Source organism: Mya arenaria, chromosome 13, assembly GCF_026914265.1.
Source record: "Mya arenaria isolate MELC-2E11 chromosome 13, ASM2691426v1".
NCBI classification, from domain to species: Eukaryota; Metazoa; Mollusca; class Bivalvia; order Myida; family Myidae; genus Mya; species Mya arenaria.
The window spans coordinates 18,783,387-18,805,744 of NC_069134.1; the positions used below are offsets into that span (position 1 = coordinate 18,783,387).

The window sequence follows — 22,358 nt, forward strand, 5'->3', positions numbered from 1 at the left end:
TCAAGCTTTGTGCATGCATTACAAAGAGCAGCTTAAAATATCATCCATGCCGTTGTAAATTAATTGAGTAAGACGTGTGCTTATCCAAATCGAACGTTTTATTGTTGCGGTATTTCTACTTTCGTTTAATATGCATTCATTTTTAGTTATTGCAGGATCCAGTAGAAACGTGATATTCACACTATTTGTCTGACACGAAACGTAAAAGAAAAAAGCGCATATTTTCCTAATAGCCTTCTATCTTCATACCAAGTTTCAATACAAATACTAATATCTCTTGAGTTCTCGGATGAACAGATGGGCCGAGAAAAGCCAATCCTATTGCCTACTGTGGTGAAATCGGTATGGGATTCATACACTATCCGTGTTTCGGTCGCTTTACCCATTCATTTTAAGATCAGGTGCATGATGAAATCACCAATTTTCCTGAGTTGACCACATCATATGCTATCAAAGGTATACTGCGATTAAAGGAAATAGTTTGAGTCTTACAAAATAAATTAACTGACTCCACCTGTTTTGCTTTGGCGCCATATGTTAGAACATTAAAACTAATGATAAACTTATTTATAACTTTTGCTTATCTCTCCTAAAGGTACAGCCAATACATTAACAATGGAAATGTTTAAAAACACTGGCACGCAGCAAGAACAAGTATTTCTTAGTGTAACACTAAACCGGCATGATAAATCGTATGTCAGTCACATCCGTAAAAACCTTCATATTCTTTATCCCGCCCTTCAAAATGAATAATAGTAGCTATTTATTGTCTCGCGGCTTCTAGCGTTTGTATGAGAAAATAAGGCTTCTTTGAAATGCCGCCATTGAGATAAGAAACAACATGGATTGTCTGTTTAATTGGAATGATATTGCAAAAATAGTTTTGTAGTTTACGTCTTAGTTCATATTTAACCACTGACAGAGCCACAATTACGTTTTTTCCTAATTTAAAACAGACAACGCCATGAAACTAGGCCGCCAGACTGCGACCTTCACGCAGCTTATGAAGGGCATCCTTCTTCATACAAATAAACGAGCCGAGTAGGGGTACATTCTTCACGTTTGACATGAAAAATGAACACGCTTATGTGTGTCTCTGTGATTATTCAAATCACTTTACGTATATCGTGTGGTAAACTCAGTCTGAAAACTGTACTGTCACACGAGTACGTGGCCTTGAGTTTTCGTTCGTAGTTATTTCGTCTTTGACATAGTTTGTTTTGTTATGTTTCTTAATCGATTTTAAAACCGGGAAACAGTATTAAAGTAATGTAAATCCACGGAAGTTCGATATGTACACTCGACGAGAAAAAAGTACACTTATACAGAACCGAACGGGAAATAAAATATAAACAACGATGAACCATTCGGATATGATACATTCAGATTTGCAATTGAAGGCTGGTAAAAAACAATTACCATGTAATAGTCATGCGTAAATACTTGACGGATTTCCTCCTAGTATCTCCGTCTGTGGAATATTTCGATCCCTCACCATTCGATCCCTCATGAAAAGTGAAAACATTTTCGGATTGAAATATCCGACAGACGAAGTCACAACGTTTCATGTACTCGTATATCTGGGTATGTCCAACGTTAATGTTTTCGCGTGACGATACTGAGAACGACACAAATGCTGTGGCAATAACTCGACTTTATCAGGCGTAAATTATAGTATGCATTTATCAAAAACATAACATTGTTTTCCTTGTGTTACAATTTTACATATCTTTTTTTGGATCAAATTGATATTGATATGTTTTAAGGCATTCTTTCTTCAGTTTCAGCTTTTCTTTTATTTGACGTAAATACACAATTGATCTTCTCCCTGTTTGCGTTCTTACATACTGATTGAAATAAGATAGCTTAAAAGCTTCGAAGAGCTCAATCGTGATAGGAAGGATTGGATTTATATAAAAGTTTAACTTTAGTAGCTTTATTGACATCATGTAAATAAAATATCTAATTCGGTGTTTTTTCGTACAGTTATTGAATTGTCTGTGTTCAGTCGGCTTTATTGTAAATAGGGGATCTGTACTTTCATATGACAGTTATTTGGAATGTATCATGCTGATATTTATTCGACAATGTTTTTTTTTTCAAGCAAAGAAGCAATTAACTAAAATGGTACGTCCTGTCATTCAAATTTTATTTCTAGATATATCTTTCTTATTTTTTTCGATGTCAATACTTGTTAATTAGAATATGTGCTTTTTTTCAATAAGGTGATGGTATTATTTACATTTGTTATTTAAATATTCATCTATAATAGACCGAAACTCAATAAATAGCCATCATCCAGAAAACGTCGTCATAAACTAGAGTACAAGTGAAATATATACATGTATTCTGCTGTTAGTACCATAATCCTAGCTAAGCAAAGGAGCTATAAAATATCTAAATCACACAGTATACATATTACCTAACATCGTTTTCTTATAATCATCTTCATATAACATTTCTCGTTTTCTAACCATTAGGACACAAGTTTTGGCTGAAAACAAAGCATGAAATTAACTATTTGTGCGATTACTATGACTTTATCAGATTCAGATAGCACATAAACAGGTTATATTTCAACCAAAATTAGTTCAATAAAAGTAATCACGTAAGCATAACATGTTTACAATTGAGAACTTTGTCACACAGAAAGAGATCATTTCAATGTTTCAGGTCGAGATTAATTGCGGTACAAAAAGGGTTGCGAGCAAACGTTGGCCTGTAAACAAGGCCATACGTGATGTATTACATGACATTGTTAATACTAGGATGCTGTTAACTCGCGGGTCAAACAATAAAAAGCAATCATAAAAACACACTGTGAGTGTTATTTACATTACTCTTAACATCAGTTTTTCTCAATGGGGACATTCCAAGTCTTTTTTCGTTTAGTTATTGCTTTAGGAAACCCCTCGAACGCGGCAAGTAACGTTTATTGGAAATATGCCGCTAAGAAATGCAAAACGAGCAACAATAATATCTCTTGCGTTATGATATGAGCACTTATGAGAACTTTACAGAACATATAAAACGCATTTATATTATTTATTCATTAATTTAACTTCGACTCTTTAACACTTCATCAGTGGTTAAATGTTTGATAATTTCTAAAACGAAGTGTTTTAAAAGATACCGATGGATCATCTAGTACAATATTTATAACAAGAATAAAGATTTGGAATTAATAAAGACGACAAAAAGTAAGATGATTATTTAAAGAAAACACATTGAAAACATGAACGTGCATTGGGTAAGACGGCTGTTGCGTGCCCATTGAAGAAAAATATCGGACAACAGAACACATATCAGCCTTAATTAGCCAAAAAATCTGCCACGGGTCTAGCTTGTTGCATGATTGGTGCAAATTGTAAAAGCAACATAACCGCTGCTGGAATTACGATATTGGACAGAAAATCGACTGCGTCGCTCCTCTCTACAGAAAAACTTTTCATAGATGGAGAACTAACGCGCGTGCGAGTCGCTGGGAAAATTTAGACGCGGTTGAGAAAGAAATGAACTTACGGAAGCTTGTGCTTATAATAAAAAAAAAATCTGAAAATATTATTGATTTTGCAGGCTTTTAATATGTTGACGGAGCTGTTTACGTAGATAGTGAATAAATGATGATATGTGAACGTTCTTGCTATAAAGAAATTTTGTTGGATGTTATGAGCAAGTGCGTTGTAGTTTTAATTAAAGAACACTCAAAGAGTGTGTGAGTTCTTTAAATATAACATGAACAAAACTTTAAGACATTGAAACAAAGTTGGAATCTAATAATAAGGAAGACGTGAAATAAATTAATACAAAAAAAAAAAATCATTTTGACGCCTGGTAATAAAATGAATGTCACTACAGTAGCTTATGGCGATGAATTGTACACCATTGATTATGAACACTTTGGTGAAATATTAAAACAACTGCGAAATGGGAGTTTACGCAATTTAACAAAGGACGACTTTGGAGATTTGTCCTGGATTTTACCAAAGTCTCGTACAAATCACGCTTCTCAAAGGGATCGCGATGTTTGGGATTACCTTGGAGAGGCGCTTGGTCCGAGACGAGGGCCTGTTGCGGCCGTAGTGGCAATTACTTGCGTTTATTGTCTCATATTTATATCGGGCCTATTTGGAAATATTTGTACCTGCTTCGTTATCGTCAAAAACAAATACATGCACACTGCTACTAACTACTACCTTTTCAACCTGGCAATAGCTGACTTGGTACTTCTTATCATTGGTCTTCCACCTGAGACCTACTCCATATGGTCAGCTTACCCTTGGATATTTGGCAAGGTGTTCTGTGTCGCAAGGACCATGATGGCCGAAATGTCTACAAACGCCAGCATTTTAACCATCACCGCGTTTACTATTGAAAGGTAATAATCATTTGTTTCACACGATATGTTATTTATGAAAAAAACCCACATACCTTGGTTAAAATATAGTTTGCGATTCTCTTTCACCAAGCAATTTATTTAGACTTATATTCTGATGATTTCTTATGTATTCAGTTTTTGCTGTGCCTAACTTTCTGTTTTTGTATTTCATTATTTATGTGAAAAACTACAGGAACAAACTCAGTAGCCAAAAGTTTAAACATAAAGCCCGTTTAATGGCACAGGGTAAACGCCAAAGACATAGAACACAAAAAGAAAAAAATCACAAACAAGAAACATGGAACAACAGCACTAAACATTGCATATATACTATTTAAAAAATAGATATGTTTATCAAGGAGTGTTAGGTACCACCTCGGAACGGTCAGTAAAATGTAAATTTACTGGGGGACTAAACCAGCTTACGTAAACAAATCTCACTCTTATCCCAACAATCCTTAATAGGGTAGAACCTTTAAAGGTAAAACTTATCAAGTCAAGCTTTCGTAACCTCTTTATTCGGATTTTCGCAAGAAAGACCTGGGTCATGCAAATGTAAAACATCAATTAAAATTATCAATAATTGTTATGATAAACGCGAAAATTAGTTCAACAAAAATAAATAAAGTAATGAAAAGAGGAAAATGTAAATAAAAGGCGCGCTTCATAAATTTTCAAAATAGTGGCGGAGCGTTAATACTGCATGGAGGCACGTTTTATAAGAATCAAACCTTAATGATTTTACAAGAAGTGTCCTTGTCGTTGTATACTGATTTCTAATATTCTTAACTTTTATTACATTTTCAGATATGTATTCTCAAATGGCAAAGCAATTTATGGATGCAAATGATGGACGGTGGCCTGATATTGATATTCCATTTTTTCTTCCTACCATAGACACAAAACAAACTGTACCTCAATTAGATTTTAGGCCTGTTTGTTATTTACTCCAGCGAATTTAGCCCTGTCCAACTACACATTATCTTGCTGTTTCAAAGGAAAATCGTGTTTTTTATAAAAATATCAATAAGAAATATTAGTACGTTATTCAACCCGTAATTTAACAGATACTATTATTATTAACCAACGTATCTTATGCCGGAACAGAGATTTATCACTAAGAAGACCATGAGCAATGTACATACTCTTACTTTTATAAATATTATTTTGTATTATGTTTAGGATTGGGTTATGCTGACTAATGACTAAATATTACAAATGAAAGTAATATGCCAATTTTAATTTATATCTTTTTTTCGGAAATAAGACACATTCAAAGGCGTATCAAATAGTTCGAAAGCTCTTCGATTATAGGAACAACTTGGGGAAACTCAATGGTTAATTTTAATCGGGTCACAATTGCCACTACATCTTCGTTACTTGATTTTGTCATGCATTTCTCTTTAACTACAACACATCATGGATTTGCAAGTTTGACGTACTGTTCTACAACATGCTTAGTCTGAATACGAGGAAAAATGAAATATCAAGGATTCGAGGCATAAATGTTAAAAGCCCAGTGTTTTCTACCAAAGTATATAAACTATTAACTGTAAAGTATCTTGCTTATCGTTGTATGTTTGTCTGGAAGGACATTGAAACTAACATGCCAGCTATTAAAGAAAGGTTCCGTGCATCGGCCCTAGAAATATATTATCAATCTCTCGAAATAACGTGGACACCATTATATAATCATTAACCCATTAGCATGTATCATACATTATATATCAACATGATAAAATATAGTTCATTAAAATGAAAAATGAACACATTATGATTGAAACCAACATGCAAAACCATGCATATTGAAAGCAGGCAAATAGAAAATGATACTTGTAGGCTTGAAGACACCGGTTACCGAAGGTCGACAATAATAAATAAGTAAGTAAATAATACATTAATCAGTTAAGAAACATAATAAAAATTGAAAACATAGCGCAAAAAAGTGTGAGTTGCGATTATTACAAATGGTTACAAAACATTAAACATATTTTTTTATTAAAAGCAAGCTTGTCTGAATGTAGGACTACAACACAAACACAATGGAACACATCCCAAAAGCAAACATCAAAATCTCAGAAACTGCTATAGAAGAAGAAAGATTATACACGAATCCTGTGTCAAAGGGGATATTTATCGGCGAACTGGTAATTCCATGACTTGATATGCAAATTCAGTTTCATCTGATTGTCCACGTTTAAGATACAAAAAGCGAATATACTCTCCAAGTAACACGTTGTAAAATCCCAGCTATGGAACGTAAGAAATGCTCCATTTTTCATATTTGTTTTTGTTGAAACGGAAAATTGGTCTCATTTCTTACCGATTATTGTACGTAACTATAAGCGTTTTCATATCTACTTGTGATTGACTAGGTTTGTCCAGGGTATTGAGAAAAGACAAAGAGGCTATTGTTCCACAGAATTCGCACTTTATACAGCTTCTATCAAATTCGTAATTTGTGCGTTTTCATGTCCAAATTTCGTTGAAATAATGTCTTAGACATAGCTTTAAAATACAAAGAGGATAGGATCCCCATGATAAAAACTACGTTATAGTTACGTAGCATCTTCAATTTCTCTCATAAAAAAACAACAAATATACAAAGGGAAGAATTTCCACATTGTCTATTAAAAGCGCTGATTTGTTCTTTCTCGAATAAGAACTCGACGTAATTGGGCGTGTTATTTATAACGAAACTAACGAAACTTGTTTACAAACATTTTTACGGTACAATTTTGGAAAGTGAAAGCTTCCGAAGTTCTGGCACCTAGTTTTTTAGGAAAAAGATCCTCCCTATTATGGTCTTACTATTCGCCATGAGTATTGACATTTACTGAGGATTTAGTATTTCGTCAATGCCATCACTCCTTTCCAAATAGTTTGAGAAATAGATTATGTAAACGCCTTAAATAAGCGAAGATATTTTTTGAAAATGATTCACCACTACGAGATTTTGCGGAGAATGGATTATTTATAGTATACAACAGTGCCTCTTTTCTGAGACATTACCATCATTTGGATAAGTGGATTTTCCCGAACAGATTTATTTGATCATATTGCGTATACCAAATTAGCGACTCATGCGCAAATGGATGCTAAAACATGTAAAAAACCCAACGACTTTGTGTTTTGGAATGGATGCAAAAACGGACTTTGACTTATTTACTTCCTATCCTGATACATTCATACAGTAGAGGCAGTAATACAATATACCGTATGGATATAGATTTTGTTCTTTATCTCAATATCAGCAATTGAAGAAAGTGAAATTTATATTCATAAGTGGCATAGTTACTTTTTTCAAATTTTTGTCTATATAAGAACATAGATTACATGAATTCATTAGCAATTTATCAACGTTTATAAACACAATACGGGAACGTATGGTTTCCATGAATATGATTTCGTATACAAATTACAAGTCTTGGAAAAGCGGGTTAACGCTTACGACCATGTATAAATTTATCCGTTAAAACAAACTAGATGAATCTGTTAGCTCTATTGCAAGAGACACACAGTGAGCATCTACATTTTTCAGTGCATAACTGGGCTAGTTAGGAACGTTCATTTTTGGTCAGGCTAAAGTTCAAATAGCTTTCGTATTTAATGTCTCGCTTGAACACTGTATACGTTCTTAACTTCGGCATAGATTTAATGTTTATATAATGGTATTCACGAAATCTTTAATACCACACCACTTTAAAGCTGCACTCTCACATATTGACTCTTTTGACAACGTTTGTTTTAACTTGACTGTTTAATTTGTCTTTGAATGAGCCAATTATTATGCAAATGTCTGAAAACCAGTGATGTTAGACGTCTAACAAAATATCAGCTCACAGGTTTTTATACTCAAGTTGAAAAATGATGTTTTATTGCTAAACGCTATACTAAAGCTTTAAGAAAAAATGGCAGTTTTCCAAACAATTGGGATCTGTTCAATTATGATTTATCTCATATGACTGAATTGAAAGCATTGATGCTAAAATCAGCTTTTGCTGAGAAATTTTTTTAGATGTCAAAACTGCCAATCTTTGAGGGTGCAGCTTAATGTTAAAGAATCTCTTCCGTTATTACTTTGCTATTATTTGAAAGAGCTTAGAAAAATGAAAAAGAAAGATAAGTCATTCCGTGGGTGTGCAGCTTTAATGTTTAAACGTTCGTTTTGAATGATGTTTCTTTTTTCATTTTGCGATAATAAAAAAGGCAAAACCACTAATTTTATATGGTTCATCATTTAAGAGTTCAATCAAATTAAAATTTTAAGCCTCTTAATATCATGATTCACCAAACTTAAGGGCTGATAAAATGTTTTAATTTGAAATTATATTATAATAGTTATTATTTCATACACTCATTGTTGATTTATTGCACAATCACAGTGACGGATCCAGGAATTCATTACTTAAATCTGGTAAATGCTTATATAACCGCCTTGGAAATTATCCAACAGAATAAAAACAATAACCTTTAAAGGCCCATTGTTTAACCAAAGTGGTATGGTGTCTTTCTCATATGATTATGTCTGTCAATCAATCATTTTTAAACAAACAAACAATCAATCAATTGAAACCTCAGTTTTCGAAATATATTCTGCCACTTCTTGACGAATTATGGTGACACCAAGTATACATAATCCATGAATGGTAGCAATATTTACATTTAATAGGGATGTCTGAATAGGCTCGTTGCCACGGATATGCATTGTTGATGGCGTGATATGGCATTACAGTAATACAACAGCAGTGTTTCTGATGCAAGATGTCTGTAGATACAATTTTTCGAACAATTCATTTTAGGATTGTGACAAAAACAATTGGTAAACGTTCATAAAAATGTATACATTTTAAGCGTATCTATTCATTTATAGCTTTTATATTTAGTTTCAGTACTGCAAAGCGTTACACACGTATGCCTCCGAAAATAGTTGTGCTACATTCCTCGATATTTATTACAAACCGAACACAATATATTCATGGCGATATATCATCCAACATCTGATCAAATATCTTATCATATATTTGAGTTAGAAATTAAGGTGCGCAGCAACAATATACCATGTGTTATCACTATAGATTAACCTTTTTTCTATATTAAGTACCAATGACCTTTGGGTTGGTCCACGATGCTCTACTTCACATGCAAACTAAAACACATTAAAACTAACTTCTTTGTGAAACGTTATGTCTCAAAATTAATCACATTTTAGGAAAGTGATACACTAAAGCTCATGCGCATACGCCAAAGTTTAGATATGTCAATGGCTATTAATTTGCTGGGCACAGCCCGAAAGAAAGTTCCAGAGACACAACTCCTGTAAAGTTTCATGACTCTGGGTCTCATACTTTTGCATTATATGCGCGAATCAACATTGCATGCTCACTACCTCATATCTTTACTAAGGCAAGAGCTGTGCATACTGGGTGCAGCCAAATACAAAAATTCCCAGATCGATCTGCCCATTCTGCGTTAAATTTCTACGAAGTTCCATCACTCTGGGTTTTTATACTTTTGGAGATACGTTGGATACGTTTTTATATTTTTAACGTTAACGTACTTTCCTGATTTAATCTATACTTCGGAATCTAAAAAGCAAAAAAAAATCACAATACCTCGTTTCATTATACAATGAAAACTACAAGGAATATACTTCAATGAACACTAAAAGAACAACCCCAGTTATAAATCTTGTTTTGACGCACAAGTAAGGATCCAAACAAGCCCTTACTTATTATATTTATATAAACACATCGCTAGAAACTTATGCAGTATAATAATTCGTATCTATATATGACGGAATCGATTTTATTTTCATATTGTTTATTTATCATATGGAATTGAGTAAAAACAACTGTTTTTCAACTGCTAGAGTACATACATTTTGGGCAATCAATTAGCAGCCTAGACTTTCGAGCCATTAAACTCTTTCTAACAAATTCCCATGGAACCTTCAGACCGTGATTGGTTGGTGTGCTGCACGAAAGAAAGTAATACCGTGTTTACCTAGGATATGCGAACCATTGGTATAGTATAAACAAAAGTTTATCTTAAGTTCAAATGATTAAAGGTATAATTTTTGTACGTTTGGATATCTCTTTTAGTTGTCTGTTGTATTTCAAGAAACTTCTACACACCCACACATGTATGCATCCCGCCAACTCGCAGTTGATACAGTTTACATTACGCGCTCCTCGTGATAGGAAATGCTTTTCTTAGACACCGACAAGCATTTCCGGTGCGTTTGAACCATGAATACTCTTTTTAAATGCTTTTTGTTTCTGAACATTGAACTGAAATTATTACGCATCATGACATCAGCAAACATACGTCGCACGCGTTATTTCGAGAAATGCACAGACTAGCATTGACTATGTTTCAGGTGTGCAGAAGATATATCAATCCGACCCTTGGTCGACTAAAGCACGTGCACTTGGGTCGGGTTGTTATATCCTGAATGGATACAAATGATTAATATATCTTATAATTATTGATAAATAAACATAAAACATATACCAAAAAGGTAAATGAGACAGTAACTGTCTTGGACAAGAGAGCCATCAGCAATTTAGGCTCAGCAATCCAAATAGTAATCTTTCAATAGATTTCAGGTTACAACCAAAGCTCGCTCAAGACATAACAACAGTGAATGTACTGTGATTATGACACAGTACTAAACATATATCCAAATGTGCTCTTGTGTGTAAATATAGCACTTATAAGATAAAGATATTTGAACTCCGTACTCAATCAATTTTTCTTTAAAGATGCACTCTTACTCCCAGATAAGATTTACCACAATTAATAATTATATTGTTTTAATATTCCAAAAAGGATGTATAAATGTCGAAAACAATGGTTCCTATGAAGAATACCGAGTTAAATTTGAAATAAATGTGCATAAAAAACGGTATTTATACGATATGAAACTAAAGTAGAACACAGAAAATATTTTAACATTCACAAATCATTTAATATTTTTTCGTTTTCAGCTATTAAATACACGGTTACAATCTTGTTATCAGTAATTTATATTTTCCATAAATGCATTATTTAGTAAATAGTCAAAGGTTTATCAGTCAAAATTGATGTTTGTTATACGTGTGTTTGTATTGATTTTAAATAAAAGAGTGTCACTTAAAATAAATAAGGCATTTAACGCAACGACAGAAAGAATCACAATATATAAGACAAAACAAAAATGATTTGGTTAAAATGAACGAAGACAAATATGGTGTTCTTAAAACAATATATTCTTCTCATCTTCGTACGTTTGTGATAACAATAAAAGGAACAATCAATAAACAATCAAGTTATTAAAATAATGCGCATCCCTTCATCAAGTTTCAAGTTTCAAGTTTATTCAGTAAACTCATGTCATACATGCATGACAAAATGAGAATTGCAATGAACATATTATTCAGTTACACATTAAGAGGCTTTGAAAAATGAACTTTTTTAATGATACATTTCATAAATTTACACAACTTTGAAAACATAATACATTCTGGGTTTAATTTCATAACACGTTTAAATGAAAATATATTCAGAGTTCTAAAATTACAGTTATCAATGAAACGTCGCCTTTCGTTAGTGAAATAACTACACTCTAACAAATAATGAAATTCATCACCAATACGATTTGAATCACAAAGGTGGCAATTTCTGTCATTTATATTTATATTAATCGAAATTATCTTACAAACATTTAAGGTGACATCAACTATACAGTATAATCAATGCTAGCAATAATAACATTTAAAAGGAATGTCTGAATGGCTTCATTGTCACGGATATGCCTCGTTAATTGTACAATAATGTGTTTCAGTAATAGAATTGCAGTGTTTCTGATGTAAGATGTCTGTAAATGCAACCTTTACGAAATTGTCTAAAGTAATATGTAGACTTCAATAAGTATACGGTATCCATTAATGTTAGCAATAATAACATTTAAGAGGGATGTCTGAATGGCTTCATAGACACGGATATACCTCGTTAATTTTGTAATAATGTATTTTGGTAATATAATTGCAATGTTTGAGATTTAAGATATCTGTAAATGCAATCTGTCTGATAATTTCCTTAACGAAATTGTTTGATATAATTTTTAAGCGTATTCATTTTTGTTTCTTTTTGACTTGCCAGTGCATGACAATCCAATCATTTTATCATGAAAAAGCATACATTATATATAAAGCTACATATTTAGGATAGAACCTTTAACAATTATGTAAAATAATAGTTTTTTTTTAAGGTTGGTTAAACAATTATACAGTCTTTAGTGCCGAAAATCGAAATCAGGTATAGTGAGATGTATTTTTTGACATGACATGTTAAATACATTAATGCGTCGGGATTACAAGAAAAGAACGTATGTGTTATGCGGTTTAAAGAATTGCGAATTAAAAGCCCTCTTTTTTAAATACTTTCATTAGAATGCAACGTGAATGTTAATTTAATAGAGAGCCGAATAATTAAAAAATGGTGAAGAACCGAAGTGAAAAGATGATTATAGATAATTTCACAAAAAATGGAAATGCATTGACTAAAAAACCCTACCTTGTTTTACCTGCTTCAATTAAGAGAAAAGTATCGAGTTTCATTAAAATAACTTTACACTAGCATTAAACTCGCGAGATTAGAACAATGTTTATATATCATAGTACATATAGGTTTATCAGTTACTTTTATGGAACTAGCCATTTTATTAAAAACAACCGCGTTACATATTCTAAGGTAATGACAGGCACTTATCGGTCACAGTTTGAGGCAACTTAAAATATTTTTTGGATTCGATATTTCTGCTTGTAAGCTTAAATGTAAAAATAAGTAAAATCACGCTTGTCGAGCAAAGCCTTTCAACGTCTGTTTTGATATTCATACAAAAAGGTATTTATTATAGATACAATGAGCAATTGGACTTAAAAGAACGTTTACACTTGTTGTATTATTTAGTCAAAGTTTTAAAGGACTCAGTATGAAATGTAATCTAACATCTTAGAATTATGTTTTTTTCAGTATTTCATATAACTATTTCATTCAATTTGCAAGTTGTTTTCTAAATTTATACAGAATAAAAACTTTGAAACTCGTATCGAAATTCAACATGTAATAAACAAATCAATTTTGCCAAAGTGAACCAATAATAATTTAAAAGGACAGAATGGCTAAACAGGGATGAGTTACTTTCCAATTTAACGACCAAACTGTCATTATTATTTTTACATATAATATGTCGATAATGCGCCAGTCAAATTAAAGCCACTGAGCTGTAGGGTTTAGCCAAACAAGTACTTGTACTCCACCGAGAACTCTATTTACACCGTCGGGACTGAATGGTGCCAATACATAATTATTCATCACACCACAATGCAAGCCTATACACATGTAACGCATGTTTTTCGAGAACAATGGACGAGTTGTTAAGAGTACTCACCTCGGGATCAAAGTGTCCCGTGTTCGATCTCCTGCCGAAGCTTTGTCAATGTTAAGTAATGGTTATCACCATGGAAATGTAAATGCTTTAAAGCAGATAAAACAAAACTGCAAATATCTTTGTTGCCAAAAAAGCTCTTTAGAGCTAAAGTTACTGTTTCCTCACCAAGATATATGATCAAATCCTACCTTTACTGTAAGGTTATTATGTTTACCAAAGTGAATCTTTAATATAAATATTTTGGTCCTTCACTTGAATAGTGCTCAAGTCGATGCCTGGGAATTGAAAGTGTTGTACTTGCCATTACTGTCATATAACAGTCTGACTTAAATCGGGACTGCTGTGTTTATGCTTATGAAGGATTTTTTGCCTCCGAAGAACCTTACTTCCGAAATGAATTTATATGCATATTACAAAATAAGAGGTGCAATTGAACTGTTTCTTTTGGTACTCCAATGACATACATAAAATTACATATAAACATCATCGTGATATGTTTTGTGCCTCGATGAATCAGAACAGCATAATTATAGATTCCTTACTGCTGAAACATCAGTCTAAGAGAATGCAATTCATTTCAATTATGTGCAATTAACCAAAAACTATTTACACCCTTCACTGACCCGAGCAAAGGAAACTTTTTTTACCATAGAAAGGATACAAGTATTTACTTGAGCAATTTTCCAACACGACATATTGTTTTAAATCAAAGCAAAAATGGAGGACACACAATTTAATACCAATTTTATTGTGTATTTTAAATTTCTCTGCCTAAGGCACATTATCTAAATTGGAAATAAAAAATATTGATAACTTCATGCCAATACATTCTGTGTATTTGACAATTTGGGGAGGTTTTTTTCAAACACAAATACGTTGAGGAATGCCCTTGAAACGTTACATTGAAAAACACGACTGATAATAAAAATGTTGTTATAATGCATATTAGAAAACAAATGATTTTACTAATAAATATTTTAATATGAAGATTTCTTCCTCGTTAAATACATTTGAATATATTACGATTTCCAAATTCATATGTTACACTCTTTTAAAAACACGGGAAAAAATATTTAACTTCTGAAGATATATTTGAAGCGATGGAATTGTGGCTTTTTTAATATGCATTTCAATCGAAATGAAAATAAAATCAAATTATTATAATTATATGTATATATCAAAGTTTATATCTTGTAAAATGTTATAAGCAACCGTTAAAGTGAATGTATAGGTAAATGAAAAAACTATTTCCAATTTGAAATGTCACTTAATGTAAAAGTGAATGACATAAACGCATTAGTTAATCAAGCTTAATACAATCGAGATTACATGGATAAGCTTATATTTAACTGTGATCGTGTGTTAAGGCAAAAACAGCCAACAATAGAAAAACAGACCCCACTAAGTGCCACTTCAGTTGCCTTTCATTCCATTACCCGAACAAAAAACGCTTCTGAAATATTTTTTAGGCATCTCAAGGAAAACGTCGATTTCTATTTAAGAAATAAACGTTCTAAAACAATTACGATCAGACAAAGACGAATATCTGATTAAACAAATAATACTGTTTTCATTCAATCTCATTGTTTTAAAAAATGACAACAACCCATTTGCAACTGCTAAAGTGCACATACCCGGTAACTACAATGATGCGATTAGACTTTGACAAATTTCTGAAACACAATTGCTCCGTCTTTATTTCATTTGCATGCTATAAGATGTATACATGGAAACGACAATGACGACAACGTCATGGCGTAAATGTAATCGCGTTTGTTTCCTTTTGAGTGGGAATTGTGTATTGTGGTAGCATATCACACTCAATTGCAGCATATGAACGTTGATAAATAAGATCTGCGTGTGGTCTCTACTAAATGTATCAATTTCGTTCTCTGTTTCAGGTATGTGGCCATCTGTCATCCGATGAAAGCGCACACTATGTCTGGGTTGAAGCGAGTTGTGCGAATCATCATTGTGATCTGGCTCCTAGCAGCCGTGTCCTCCATCCCGCTTACCTTGCAGTTCAAGGTTGTTTACGCCATCGACCACTGGAATAGAACCATCCCTGAGTCTGCGTATTGTGGCATCGGGGAGAATAACCATATCGAAAGGACCTTTGAACTTTCTACGTTTGTTTTCTTTGTGTTTCCCATGACACTAGTTACGGTCATGTATTCTATGATTGCAATTGCAATTCGGAAGTCAGAGTTCATCCGAGATGGTTCAGATGCATCACACCGAGAGCGCTTAACTGGGACAGATATGCGCGCGCAACAACAAGCACGTGGACGACAATCAGTTCTAAAAATGCTCGGTAAGAACTTTTGATATGTTAAGATATAAATCATTTATCTTTAACAAGATGTTCAGTTTAAGTAAATTAACTCGTATTAAACAGAATATGAATATTCTATTTTATCATTAAACAACAGCAGAAGTAAAAATAAGTAAAAAAAAATGCATATGCGTATATATAGTGCAGAAATAGTGAAACATTCGTTTGATAAAGCAATAATATAATTTGTGGAAATGGGAGTGTAAACAATTGCGAGAGGCCTTAATTTAATTTTAAACTTCATGATGAGGTAGTAATATGGCTTCCTCCATTTTACGACCGCTCACAATATAATTGGAAAATTCATTATAGAAATTATCAACACCAATCAGACAAATGCATTTTATGTAGTATTAATGTCGCATCGGTGGAGGTGGGGGTTACGTCCGAAGCGAAAGTGTTTTCATCGATTTAGGAAAAAGATAATAATATAAAATTAGTTCCGCACAGTCTCAGTTTCATTAAGAATGAGTGTGTTATGTAGGTTATAATTGTTTGGATGCAACATTGTTTCACTAATTCAATCGTCCTTGTCCGATGTCGAAGTGTCTGTGAAGTTAGCTGCACCCAACCTTAATTATTGATCCATATTTGTTAGACGTTCCAATTCTTGTTTTCCATACGAATGTTATATGCAATATCTTGGCTTTAACGATATTCACTCTATCCACCTTTAATAAGGTTAAACATATACACTTAATGCACAAAACCAATAGTTAATAGACTATGACGACCCTCTCATACCCATGCCTTCCATGGAGTGTCGTTACCAAAGTAACGTTGGCGATAATTGCCAACATGTGTTTAGCCACCATAGTTATTTTGATATGATGCTATGTTTGCCATAATTCATCATTGTATAACAATTCTGCTGAATGTATATATGTATTTGGTGATATAACATTTGATTTCACATTTCATAAACGGACCATGGTGGAATGCAAGTCTTAAACTAGCTACGAGATGAATTGTTTTCATTGGTGAAATATTTGTTTCTGTATAGCCGTTCTTATGTGACAATGCACCTTTTCAAAATTACAAAGCACACTTATACGCCAGCTTGCCTGATTAAAGCTAATACATTGATGCTAAATAATATTTTGCGATGCAAAATGTCCACTAAACTGTGGATTTCTATTAAATTCTTGCCGCTAGAAAAATAAGGGCGTGGCAGTGATTTTATGATAGGTATTCTTGTCGTTTCAGTGGCTGTGGTTGTGGCATTTTTCGTTTGTTGGGCGCCTTTCCATGGGCAGAGGCTCATGACACTATATATTCCTGCCTCGAAATGGACAGATAGTCTTCTGGACCTCCATAAAGTTATCTACTATATTTCTGGTGTCTGTTATTTTGTCAGTTGCACAATCAATCCCATTCTTTACAGTATCATGTCACTGAAGTTCCGACAGGCTTTTAAGCAAACGGTCCTAAAACCCAATTGTTGTAGTCAAAGAGTGCATTCGACGAAAAAACGAACCCGTTTATCTTATAGATTTTCACGAAAGAACGGTTATTCTGAAACAAGTTTTACATCAGTGGACAAGGCTTCCCCTCGAGGAAATAGAGAGCATAATTCCGACCATAGTCCTAAAACAAAGCGTAAACAAGAAAACGCTTCTAGTGGGCGAGGAGATAACATCGAAGAAAAAGTTGGATGTCGATTGGTCGGAGCTCCTCCGAAAGACACGATACAGGATGCAGAAAAAAACTGTGAAAACGAATGTTAATTGTTTGTGAAATACTTTTGTTAATTGAATGTATTGTTTCATGGATTGGCATTATCCAAGATAATATTTAAAACCGAGCTGAACCGACATTGAAGACAAAATGACATTCTGTAATAATACTTCCTAATATTTAAGTTTTCTTTTCTTTAATACACCTGTAAACGAAATGTTTAAGTATGACAATAAATTGTATACTTACTGTTTCACAATACTTGCTAAAATAAAGTTAAACATGGATGAGATTATTACGCCGTTCAGAAAGTCTTATATTTGTCGTTTAGAGGTTGTGAAAAATACATGCATAACACGGATAATTTTTATTGAGGTATGGAAACAAAAACGACTCGAAGCAATTTACGCATATGTCAAGTCTTAGCTAAGGATACACACTGAATTCATCGTTGTTCGCAATTCCTTCATCGGAAATACCCAGCTCATAGTTTTATTAGAGATCAAAAGCTATCTATCCAAAATAGTTTATCTAAAAAGTACCAATGTGTACTATTATTCTTTTTTAACTAATAAAATGATGAGTTTCACGGCGTGACACGAAAAGAAAAAAACAATACGGTGTTTTATTGTTTAAAAAAACATGCTCGTCTCCATTGGCTACCTTATGGAATAACGAACTGGGTTTTCCATCGTAACTCATTGTATTGCCTAACGTGTGTCAAAGGTGACTGGTCCGTGTGTGTCGTATATACTGATATCAATATAACGTTGTTCTTGATTTTAAGTAATAATTCAGTTGAAAGACGATTCGAAATACTTTGTTTCTTGCATCTGGAGCAATGTCCATGAGAGTAGAGCAACTCGTTTAATTTTTAATGCCAGCTTCTGTTTTACAAGGCAATTATCTTTTCCAGAACATATTAACTCAAATGTTATTGTCACTCATTATACAAAACATTGCAAGTTTATTTTTATTTTTGTAATGTGATGGCTTATGATCTATCTTCATGGGTTTTTAACTATTTTTGAACAAATTAGCCCATTTTATGACGTTCTAATTGCTGTCTAGAGTGATTTCCCAATGAACAACATGTTGAGAATAACCGAAATGGTGTATTGATAGTTTGAAACGTTCCGTCATAAATTGATGCAAAACAATTAAAGCTACATTGAATGATCGTAGTTTACAAACTTATCAATATTTAATATCCTTGCATTTCAAACAAGACATGGCATTCTAACTTTTAAGAGAAATGTTTATGCGATAAAACTCCCGTTCAAAAGTGCTGACTGCAAAGTCGGAACTTATTAGTAGCATTTATATAACATGAAAATGTTTAAGTCATAACCCTCTGAAAATACATTGGTTGGTACTTGATAGTTCTTAGCCCCTTTAGTTTGGTATGTAAAGTATTACCCCGCCATCGGCATGGTCTATAGTCTCTACTCAACAAAAAATGTTTATTCATATTGGTCTGTTCTTTTATCATAACAAATATTTACTTAATGACTGAAAAGTTGTTATACTGTGTCTGTATAATTTATACGTGTAAATACAAATGTCATGATTTGCAGGTATGATACCCGAAGCTAGTCCAAGGTTTTTCGGATGGTTTTATGCCATAAGGCTTCATCGAGCTTAGACAGGTGCTCTTTGAAACTACACACATTCGAGTCGGATTTCCGAACTCGCTTGTTATTTTAGTATACAGCAAAATTGTCAAAAAAACATCTGTACTTGATCGGTAAAATTAATATCTTTACTAAGCATGTAGTACAAAAACATTTCATAAATGCAAATTAAACGCCGATATAACAGGACAGCACGTCATCTTATTCTGATAGTTGTTTTTACAGCTTCATTGACAAAGGATATTCAGATAACAATTCATAGCGACGAAACAGGATATACAAACGCTTTTTTTCTGCCGTGAATATACAATATATAAATACAAATGAAGAAGCTTTGAATGTTCAAGAAAAAAAACAACATGTACAAACAATTCCAAGCCAACTTTTTGTACGAATCATCCCTGGGCTTATCCCTTTAGTATTCATTGTATAAATGAAACAGAAGATATTTTCTAGAAAATACGTAGAGAGGCAGCTTTAATCAATCATCGAAACACCGGGATTGAGTAGATTTCGTCGACATATTAATAGATGGATGAGTGTTGTTATAATGGTTTAAAAGACAGTTGTGCTTCATCATACTGTTTTAAAGAAACAAATTCAATCAAACGGGTTATGTAAACATGAAATCTTTACGTAATCGTCGGACATAAATCGTTTAAAATTTCTTAAGCTGATCTATTTTTCACATCTGTAAGGAGTTGTGATAATTCATTCATGTCAGAATTTCTGAAATAGAAATATTTCTTTCGTATTGAGGCCATCCCATATATAAAAAGTTTATCTGCATATTGCTAAAAAATGAAGATCAGCATAAGTATGCATTTGTATTAGAATTGTATTCATCTAGCGCAGTGATGCCTTGAATTGATGTTGGTGTTATGGCTTGAATGTTAACCAGTCTCAAGAAATTTAACGGTAAAGGCTTTTTTATTTGAGTTTTATATAGGCCAAATAATTCAGATAAAATAGTTATGTAGCTATTGATCCTGGTCAAGTATATCAAATTTTTCATGGCTGGATCTTTGTGTTGCTAAACAGCACGTTCCGAGGCCTGACCAGAGTAGGTGTTAAGCGGTGTTTTCCATATCTAGTCTCATATGTTCACTTACTTTCCAGAATGGTTGCTTCAGTAGAAAAAGTCAAAGTTTCACTGAATGTTTGTTAAACTTTAACAACCTTTCTTATTCGAAGCAGTTTCTCATCTGAAATATCAGAATATAATAGAATTGTCAAAGAAACTAATCTAAACTAAACATATGAGCGCACTGTCGTATATTTGGCAAAATTACAGATATCAGCCTCCAATTGGAATACGAATGATATGTTTGTTGAAATGAATTGCACGTCGCCAAAATTAATCATCGGCTTTAGTTAATCCGATGTTTAATTCAAGATGTGTTTGTGTAAATAATACCATCAATAAATATAGTTGTTACACTCATTTTAACGAACATCAAACAACAAATACAATCGGATGTTGTTATCTTTTAAATTTACGTACATACGACTTTTATTATTTCACTCATCCATTTATACATATATGCATCTGTAACGATTTAAATTTAATCAACCTTCAAAGAAAATAGGTAAACACACGAAAAACAACAACAACAACAACTGTTTGAGTATACTAATGCCAAGATTTATGATGACGATTTAGATTATGATTAAGAAATGAAGATGCCGCTTATTCGGCGATGGATTCCTTGAAAATGTCGGTGGTATACCTAACTTTTCTACGCGATGTTTAGCAATGACTTTTTAATTTTTATTTAAAAAACATGTAATATCATATGGCAATTTTACATATACATACAACTGTTATCTGATACATTTAGAAACTCATATCACAATTAATTTCATTGAATGCAATGTCAAACGTGCATATGTTGAAATGCTCATAAATTGCATTGTATTGATACTAAATGTTTTTGTTTTTTTAAATCACACCCAATAATCATATCATAATATAAATTATGATAATGTTGAATGCTTTATTTATAAATGTGTTATCAGTGAAATTACATATCTGACATAAATCAGCATTTTACAAGTTTTCAGTGGACTGATTTTAGTGAACGTATAGATATATAATTTCTAATTATTGTGCCGTATCCACAATGATTATTAAGAGTGTCTTTTCGTTCTTATATAACATGCAGTAATATGGCATTAGTTGCACTAACAGTTTACAAGTGCCTTTTTTATTGTTCCAAATGCCATCAGCAGAGTACGTTACTTGGTTTATTCTTAACTAAATTACTGCAACTCCATGGCGTTGGCGGACAAATGGCCTAAACTTGACGCTAGCCATTTAAACAATATTTATTTCATGTGTTTTTATTCTTTCCAAACATTGATATTTTGGCAACATTTGTAAACAAAGTTGGTTATGAATGCATGCTACACTTTTGTTATTAGTTCCTGTTTTAATAGTATTACATATTTGTGTTCCACGCATTATCATGAGTCTGTACGAATGTTTGTCTCTGTACTTTCAATCGTATTATTATAAAAAAACAACGGCAAAATAACTTAACGATAAAGTAAAACATACTGATGTTGGGTTTTGATTGGGATGTCCATCTCAAAGAAACATATAGATTGTTCACACTAAAACTATTCAAAAACAATTCATTGATTTTTGTTTGAGGTGATTCGCTGCAAGCAAGAAGTTTTGATCGCACAACAAGGGTCAGACCGATTCATTAAAGGTTGAAAGTTGTTTTTAACCTGCATCCATTAACGCGAAAAAACTTATGTAATTCAAACATGCACAAACGTTCGAAAGAATAGTTATGTTAAGGGCATTTTCTCTCTATATTATGACTTGCACGTATTTGCACACCGTGTACTTTTATTAGGCATTACAGGTGAATGTGACCGTACTTTGGA

General features: G+C 32.9%; 1 protein-coding gene across 1 annotated transcript; it reads left to right on the plus strand.

The window, feature by feature from the left end:
- The first annotated feature begins 3,516 nt into the window (after positions 1-3,516).
- Positions 3,517-18,102, plus strand: LOC128214870 (pyrokinin-1 receptor-like). The gene is made up of 3 exons (XM_052921572.1): positions 3,517-4,378; positions 15,716-16,128; positions 17,356-18,102. Exons 1-3 carry the CDS (start codon positions 3,843-3,845, stop codon positions 17,874-17,876), a joined length of 1,470 nt encoding a protein of 489 aa, XP_052777532.1. The 5' UTR covers positions 3,517-3,842; the 3' UTR covers positions 17,877-18,102.
- Positions 18,103-22,358: the final 4,256 nt, after the last annotated feature.